Source organism: Moschus berezovskii, chromosome 17, assembly GCF_049115385.1.
Source record: "Moschus berezovskii isolate FMDL1 chromosome 17, NW_MosBer_1.0, whole genome shotgun sequence".
NCBI classification, from domain to species: Eukaryota; Metazoa; Chordata; class Mammalia; order Artiodactyla; family Moschidae; genus Moschus; species Moschus berezovskii.
Window position 1 is genome coordinate 11,627,223 of NC_142476.1, and position 8,137 is coordinate 11,635,359.

The following is an 8,137-nucleotide window of genomic DNA, read 5'->3' on the forward strand; positions in this document are numbered from 1 at the left end:
GTGAGCTGAGCTCTGTCCAGGCAGAGAGGGTCCAGGGGGCCCTGCCCTGCACCCCCCCACCACGGCCCTGGCCTGGCCCCTGCCTGCCTTCACTCTCACAGGCTGACCCTGGAGGGAAGGCTTGTCTGCCCGCTCATCCTGTGCAGCCCCCGCAGGCCTGCCCCCGCCAAGGCCCTCTTGGGTCACAACCGCGGCCGCTGCCCTGGAGGGCCGGCTCAGGAGCACGTGAGCGTGAGCCGTCCTGAGGCTGGAGCTGGAGCCGGTTCGCCCACATTCCAGGGCCGGGGTAGAGGGCGTGCCTAGGGCTGTGGGGGAGGCCACCAGAGGGCTGGGGAGCTCTCCCCCGAGTCTGGCCTGGCCCCCCACCCCCAGGCCGAGGGAGGGGCTGGGACCTCAGTGCCCGGAGCGGGGCACCTGTCCTCCCCGGGTTAAAGCAAGGCAGGGGGTGTCCTCTCACTCGGGAGACTGAGCCGGTAGCTGCCCCAGCCCTGGCGCTAACCAAGGAGGAGGGCGAGGGGTGCTCAGATGTTGCATGTTTGACGCGTAGAAAACAAGATGCAGAGGAGACCCAGGGCTGTTAGGCCCACAGAGCCTTGTCTTCACGGGTGGGTCCGACCCCTGGCTGCCCCCACGCAGGCCTCCGTGGTCTCGGGACAGCCCTTGTGGTTACGGCTGAGTTCATGGAGGGGAGGTGGGTGGGAGGACGAGGGTGTCTGCGCCGAGCACCATCTGCGGGATTTATACCTCAGCCCCACTTCACCAGCCCTCCCGGCCCGGGCGAGTCTGTGGGCCGCGAGCTGCCACCCTGAGGGCCCTGCTGAGGGTCAGATGGGGCCTGCTCCCTGAAGAGCACCCAGCTGGGCCCAGGGAGCCGGGCCTCCGACGCTAGAGGGCAGCAGGCCTGTGCCGGTCAGGCCAGGCAGAGGGGTAAACACGGCCTCACGGGCCTGGCCCCCTCACTCGGTGGCCCCAGAGGCAGCTCTGTCCGGGGTAGGGAGGAGGGGAGTTTCCTGACAGCGCCACGGCCCCCAGACACAGTTGCAGCAACCCTGAGGCTCAGGTGGCGTCTGGCAGGCAGGGGGTGCCGAGACCTTGCCCTCGGCCTCCTGCCTGCGGCAGGTCCGTGGCTGGGGCCCTGCGGCTGCCCACCAGCAGCCCTGAGTGTTGCCCTGCATCTGGAGTCTTCCCCAGACCTCCGCCCCGTGCCTGCCTGCCTGCTGGCCCCTAGTCCTCAGACCTGCAGGTAGCTTTCCTGACCCAGCCCTGACCCCCATCCCGTCCCCTCCCCTCTGCCCAGCCCCGGCCTGGCCCCCCTGAGGAATTTCCTGAGCAGAGAGGGCACATGCCCATCCAGCGGCCGCCCGCCCAGGCCGCTGCCCTGGGCCCAGCCCCAGAGGGTGCGGGTGACGGACCTGACAATCATTAAACCAGCCAGGCCTGACTTCCCAGCACTGCCGGCCTGGATCCCAGCCAAGTGGCACAAAGTATGCAAATCACCTGGGCCAGGAGCCCCGTCTAAAGGCCAGGAAATCCCCTCGGCCAATGAGCCGCCAGCTCAGGTTACCGCGGGCGCCTATAAAGACTCGGGTGCAGGAGGAGCTCCAACGCCCCTACTGAGCGCGCTGGGAGCGCGGCCGGAGCCTTGGCTACCTGGCTACCTGGCGGGCCCCCTCCCCTGGATTTCCTCCGCTGGCCGCCCCTGGCCTGCCTGCCACACCCTCAGCTGCCAAGGTAGGACCCCCGCCTGGCCCGGGGGATGGGGAGGGGCTGGTGGAGCTCGGTTCTGAACCTGCGCAAGCGGGAATGCCGGGCCGTGTTGTGACGGCAAGGGAAGGGACGGAGTGGCCGTGATGGCCGGTCCCACCCGCGGGCGCGGTGGGCAGAGCAGGGAGCCCGGCCTGGTGCCCCGCTCACCACACGCTCTCACCCCACTCTGAAACCTTGGAGCCCCGTTGGAGGAGAACTTGTCCCAAGGCAGGCTGACCTTCCCCGCCCTTGGGGCTCTAACTGCCCCAGGCCTGGTGGGAGCAGGATCGCCTGCCTGCGGGTGAGGCAGGGTGCCGGCCTCACCAGCCTCCCCCCCACCGACCCCGCCCAGGGAGCCCCATGGCTGCGACCTGTGAGATCAGCAACGTTTTCAGCAACTACTTCAGCACCATGTACAGCTCGGACGACCCCACTCTTGCCTCTGTGCCCCCTGCGCCCACCTTTGGTGCCGATGACCTGGTGCTGGCCCTGGGCAGCCCGCAGATGTCCCTGGAGGGCACAGGTGGGTCCCGGGAGGGGCTGGGCATTTGGGGCGAGAGCCTGGGACGGGGAAGGATCGGGCAGGGCCGGGCTGGGGTGTTGGGGCCTGGGGGTACCTGCCTGGGGGTTGCTGGCTGGGGTGCATGAGCACCACCTCCCCCTGTCCTGGTCGGAGCCCGGGGGGGCGGACCCCGGGAGTCCCCAGAGGGGGCTGACCCTGGACTGCGCCGGCCCCTTGCAGAGAAGGCCAGCTGGCTGGGGGAGCAGCCCCAGCTGTGGTCCAAGGCGCAGGTCCTGGACTGGGTGAGCTACCAGGCGGAGAAGCACAAGTGCGACCCCGGGACCATCGACCTCTCGCGCTGCGAGCTGGACGGGGCAGCCCTGTGCCGCTGCGCCCCTGAGGAGCTGCGCCTGCTGTTCGGGCCACTGGGGGACCAGCTCTACTCACAGCTGTGGGACCTCAGTGAGTGCCCCCCACCACGGCAGGGAGGCTGGTCTGGGGCCTGGCCCCAGGGAGGGGAGGGAAGCCGATTCCCTGGGCTCTGACCCCCTCACCCTCAGCTTCCAGCTTCCCTGACGAGCTCAGCTGGATCATGGAGCTTCTGGAAAAGGACAGCCTGGCCCTGCAGGAGCCCCTCGGGGAGCAAGGCCCCTTCGGTGAGAGCCCCTCCTCCATCCTTCCCCAGCCCGACGGCCCCCAGCTGGGAGAGCCAGGCCCCTCTGACCGCTCACCTCTGCCCCTCAGACCAGGGAAGTCCCTTCACCCCGGAGATGCTTGAGGACTGCAGGCAGGCCAGCCCCACCTACCCAGGCAGCTTCGGCGCGGGGGCATCCTCCCCGGGCAGCTCCGACGTCTCTACCGCAGGTGAGCCCTCCCTCGGGCGTCTGCCCATGGCCGCCCTCCCAGATATCCTGAGCACTGGTCTCTGCCGGCCACCAATGCCCAGGCTTTCTGAGAGGACAGGCCCTGGCTGGGCAGCGCTTGGGCTGCTAGGGGCTCACTCTGGCCCACCCCCCAGGGACTGGAGCATCTCAGAGCCCCCACGCCTCGGACTCTGGTGGAAGTGATGTGGACTTGGACACCCCGGACAGCAAGCTCTTTCCCGGGGGTGAGCAGAGGGAGCCTCCTGGCCCCCAAGGGTGCCCCCCTCCCCTGCTCTCCTCTAGGGTTTCCTGGAGGGAGGCTAACCCCCCAGCCCCCAGCCCTCCCACTGCTGACCTTCTACCTCCCCATCCCAGATGGCTTTCCTGACTACAAGAAGGGGGATCTTAAGCACGGGAAGCGGAAAAGGGGCCGGCCCCGAAAGCTGAGCAAAGAGTCCCGGGAGTGTCTGGAAGGCAGGAAGAGCAAGCACGGTGAGCGGGCACCCAAGGGTAGGGAGGCCACATCGTGGGGGCCCTGGGCTCGGAGGGCCCTGGGCTGGGGGCGAGGTGAGGGGGGCTGGCCCTTTCTCCTCCTGATCAGGGTCCTCCACGTGCTCCGGCCACAGGGCCAGCCTGCGAGTGGGTCACAGCTGAGTGGCCGAGCCTGGCTAGGGGGTTCTGTGTGGGGGCAGCTATGGCTACAGGAGGAAGGCCTCGGGCTGGACTCCAGCCTTCCTGCCCAAGGGACACACTGCTGGCGGTGCTGGGCAGGCTCAGGCATGGACCGAGGCTTGGCCGCTGGAGGCCCCGCCCCCTGAGGGCTCTGCAGGGGTGGCCCTTCCACACCAAGCTCCTACCTGCTGGCCTCAGGCCATCAATGGGCTCCCGCCCCTGGAGCTACCAGGAGGGCCCCACAGCTCGTTCTCCTCCACACACAGGGGGCCTGTTTGCTTCTGGGGTTATTCTTTCAAGAAGCTGTCTCTTGTCCCCCAGGCAGGGGCCAGCTCTGTCTCCTTTCTGCTGAGCTCTCACCACCCATTGGTGTATTTGCTTTTTCACCATGACTCCTCCAAACTATGAGCTCCATAAGGTGGTGCCACTGTGTCTCAACAGCTCTTATATCCCAGCTAGACGTTGATCCGGAGAAGGCAATGGCAAGCCACTCCAGCACTCTTGCCTAGAAAATCCCATGGACGGAGGAGCCTGGTGGGCTGCAGTCCATGGAGTCGCTACAAGTCAGACACGACTGAGCGACTTCAATTTCACTTTCACACATTGGACAAGGAAATGGCAACCCACTCCAGTGTTCTTGCCTGGAGAATCCCAGGGATGGGGGGGGGCCTGGTGGACTGCCGTCTGTGGGGTCACACAGAGTCAGACACGACTGAAGCGACTTAGCAGCAGCAGCAGACGTTGATCAGTCTCTGAGCAGGTTAAACCTCTGCCATGTGACACGCGGTCCTCCTGGAGCTCCCCTGGCTGTCCAGTGGGGTAGGCAAGGAGAGAGGCAGCCATCAGTAGACAGTGTTGGGCCAGGCGGCAGTTGGGGGAGCCACAGGTGCCTGGGCCGCTGACTGATGGATCTTGGCCTTGTAGCCCCCAGAGGCACCCACCTGTGGGAATTCATCCGTGACATCCTCATCCACCCGGAGCTCAACGAAGGCCTCATGAAGTGGGAGAACCGGCAAGAGGGTGTCTTCAAGTTCCTGCGCTCAGAGGCCGTGGCCCAGCTGTGGGGCCAGAAGAAGAAGAACAGCAGCATGACCTACGAGAAGCTGAGCAGGGCCATGAGGTGGGCAGATGCGGGTGCCATCAGGGTCCCACCCCTCAGGCCGGTGTGGGTCCCCTGCGGCAAGGAACTGTAGGCCTCGCCTCATACGGACGAGCGACGGCCTGGGACACAGCTGACTGGCCTGCAGAACATACTGAACTTGGTCTGATGGGCATTTCCTTGTATCATCTGCAAGGCTTGTCCCATGAAAGGCACTTGGTTAAAAAGGGCATTAGCCACGGCCCACACCGTTGAAGTATTTAAGCCACTCGTCTCTGGACCTCAGTTTCCTCCCAGACCACACTGCTCCATGCAGAGTCCCGGGGAGGGTCAGGTGCCCCCAACAGAGCCGGGTGAGGGAGCAAAAGCTCCTCCCTTGCAGGACGTGGTTCAGGCCCCTTTCCCCTGGGCCAGAGCTCAGCGGGCAGGTCACCTGAGGACTCCGGGCGGGTCGGCCCCTGCCCGGCACCTCTGACCACCCGCCCCCCTCAGGTACTACTACAAGCGGGAGATCCTTGAGCGGGTGGACGGCCGGAGGCTTGTCTACAAGTTCGGCAGGAACTCCAGCGGCTGGAAGGAGGAGGAGGTGGTGGGACACAGGAACTGAGGGTCGAACCAGCCCTGCGGCCGCGCTCGACGTGACGTGCAGCCCCCCTGGGAGGACCGCCCGGCCATCGGGCCACGCAGCCTGTGCCCTGGAGAGCAGCGGAGCCCTGGGTTCCGTCAGCGTCGTCTGGCCGCTGGGGCCAGGGGCCTCTGCGGCCTGCCCTCCTTGTGGGCTTACGAGCCTGGAGCTTGAGGTCACTGTGCACTGGCCGTCGCTGCACATGGAGCTCCTTCTGTCTGACTCGACGTGATTGGACCCCAGCCGGGGACGCCTGCCTCCTGCAGAGGCCGGACGGGCCGAGGAGGCCGCGGGCCCCGGGCCTTGAGAGGGGGTCCCCTCTCTCTGGACTGGCTTCCTCCTCCCTTCTTGGACTCCGCGGGCAGGGGTCAGAGCACTCCCTAATTTATGTGCTATAAATACGGACATGTACATAGAGATCTATTTTTTCTAGGATGTTCCCTTCCCATGCCTCCCACACCGAGCACTGGTGCCACACTGACTGTTCGAGGCCCTCGGCTGGGCCGGTGAGGTGTGGGGCTCCTGGCTCCCTCCATGTGAAGGGGGGCACTCCAATAAAGTGCCTTCTGGACTTTTTCTAACCTTTGTCTTAGCGACCTGTGCACTAAACTCTGCAGCTCTGGCCTGGATGCAGGCATCAGGGTTGGGAAAGGGGACCAAGGCAGGGATCTGCTGGTCGGAGGTGAAGGCGGGGCAGACCCTGGGGTGGGCTCCATATCCCAGAGCTGAGGCTCGAGGGCACAGGCCTGCCGGCTGGGGCTGGGGGTAGGAAAGGCCATCCTGCAGACAAGGCGCTGGCTGGTGACCTGAGCTGAACCAGGCCGCTGCCCGCTTCCCATGCTGGGCCAGTGTGCACTGCATCCGCCGAGGTGTCGGGGGTGCGTGTCCGGCCTCATGGAGTAGACGCTGTGCGTTCCAGCTGAGTCGACAGCGGGCTGAGTAACCGTCAGATAAATCCAAGCTTTCGTTGTCAGACATGGAATCAGTTATGAGCTTGTGGAGGGAAAAACAAAGCAAGAAGAGCGCTTGAGACAGCCTTGGGGGAGACCCTGCCCGTGCGACCCCCTCCCCAGGGAGGCACTGCCCCTGTGATCTCCTCCCCAGGAGGGAGACTGCTCCATGGCCCCAGGGACTCGGCCAAGGTCATGGGGTGAGATGCTGGCTCCCAGCAGCTCCTCCAGGGTCGGGGGCTTGGCAGCGGATTCCAGACGGTGCAGCTCTGTGTTCACAGGACGATGCATCTGGGCTCTGAGGGGCCATCCTGGGCATCCCCCTGACGTTTCCCCATGGGGCCAGCAACTTCCTGTCAGCACTTTAGAAGGCCACTTTGTGAGTCTGAAATGCTCTTTAGTTGTCTTAGAAATATCAGATTATTCACTAAGGGAATGTGGATAAGGAAGGGATCAGAGGGAAAACAGACGTCTGTGCATGCATCTACACACATGTGTACATGTGTGTGCGTATGTGTACATGTGCGTGCACGCATGGGGGGGCGCGCACTCACCCTGGAGGACAGGATCTGGGAGAGGAGGGTGGGGAAGTCATCGGGAGCGGATGGAGCCGTGGGAGAAGCGAGAGTCCTCTGGAGTCCTTTGGGTAGAGGTGTCCCTTCTGAAGGGGGTCCCTGGCAGGGCAGGGCGGGGGTTTAGCCTGCAGCTGCCCCCGCTTCATTGTGTCTGCTGTCTGCTGGGGTCCTGGCCCAACAATCACCTCATTTCTTGAAAATGGCTGTGCTAGGCACTGTGCTCACCTCTCCAGCCAAGTTATCCGGGTCCTCACACCCCCGGAGGGGCCCCCTGGCTGCCTGTGTCCCTTCTGAGAATGGGCCTGGGCGCCCAGGAACCCCCGCCCCCCGGAGGCGCAGGTGAGGGTCTGCTGGGCAGGAGCGCCGGCCCGCCCTTCCTCCTGTGCCAAAGGGCCGAGGCAGCTGTGCCCACAGCGCGACCTTTGTCCTGCCGTTTGCAGTTTATGGGGCGCTTTCCTCCTCCTTTATCTGCTCCGAGCCTCCCCACAGGCTTCAGAGGGGACTGGTCGGCCTGGGCCCTGCGGGGCTGGACACTGACCCAAAGTCAGATGCGGAGACAGGGGTTGACCCCAAGGTGAGCAGGGCTCTTGCCGGCCCTGGGGGGCGACTGGGGTGGAACTCGCCCCCTCCATAGGGGTGTGTCTGCCTCAGGACACTGCCCTCACCCCACCCGGGACCAACAGAGCCAATTGCAGCCCCAGGCAGCCTGGCCCCAGGGCGTGGCCACCCCTTCCCCGCCCCCGAGGGGTGGGGGCTGCTGACAGGGGAGGGAGCCCCTCGGGGTGTGTCTGCGGGGGAGGGCCGGCCTCACCCTGACTCCCCTGTCTGCCTGGCTGGGGGCTGCTCATATGCCTCCATTCCTTTCACTGTTAACACCCTCTTGCCCTCAGGGGCTGTGGGGCCTCCAGGCAAGGCCAGGCTTACTCATCGCAGGCCTCCCCAGGCCTGGCAGAGCAGGGCTTGATAAATATTTGTCAGGCTGGCCGGTGCCTCTCCCCTGTGTGCACACACGCACACACACAGACACACACACAGCCCCCAGCCCGGCCCCTTACTCACCAGCTCCCCTCCTCCCCCATTTGTTCCTCCCCGTGTTTGAAGGCCC

At 65.4% G+C, this 8,137-nt stretch overlaps 1 protein-coding gene across 1 annotated transcript; it reads left to right on the forward strand.

Moving 5' to 3' along the window:
• The first annotated feature begins 1,601 nt into the window (after window positions 1-1,601).
• On the forward strand, window positions 1,602-6,088 carry ELF3 (E74 like ETS transcription factor 3). The gene is made up of 9 exons (XM_055418899.2): window positions 1,602-1,731; window positions 2,099-2,269; window positions 2,489-2,710; window positions 2,809-2,904; window positions 2,993-3,112; window positions 3,267-3,356; window positions 3,487-3,603; window positions 4,708-4,903; window positions 5,375-6,088. The coding sequence occupies exons 2-9, from the start codon at window positions 2,107-2,109 to the stop codon at window positions 5,487-5,489; spliced, it is 1,119 nt and encodes a 372-aa protein (XP_055274874.1). The 5' UTR covers window positions 1,602-1,731; window positions 2,099-2,106; the 3' UTR covers window positions 5,490-6,088.
• The last annotated feature ends 2,049 nt before the right edge of the window (window positions 6,089-8,137 follow it).

Excerpts from the sequence above, each read along its gene's own strand:
- ELF3 (XM_055418899.2), top strand. The coding sequence starts at position 2,107 with ATGGCTGCGACCTGTGAGATCAGCAACGTTTTCAGCAACTACTTCAGC. Across the intron at positions 2,270-2,488 it reads GATGTCCCTGGAGGGCACAG|AGAAGGCCAGCTGGCTGGGG; the intron begins GTGGGTCCCGGG and ends GGCCCCTTGCAG. Across the intron at positions 2,905-2,992 it reads CGGGGAGCAAGGCCCCTTCG|ACCAGGGAAGTCCCTTCACC; the intron begins GTGAGAGCCCCT and ends TCTGCCCCTCAG.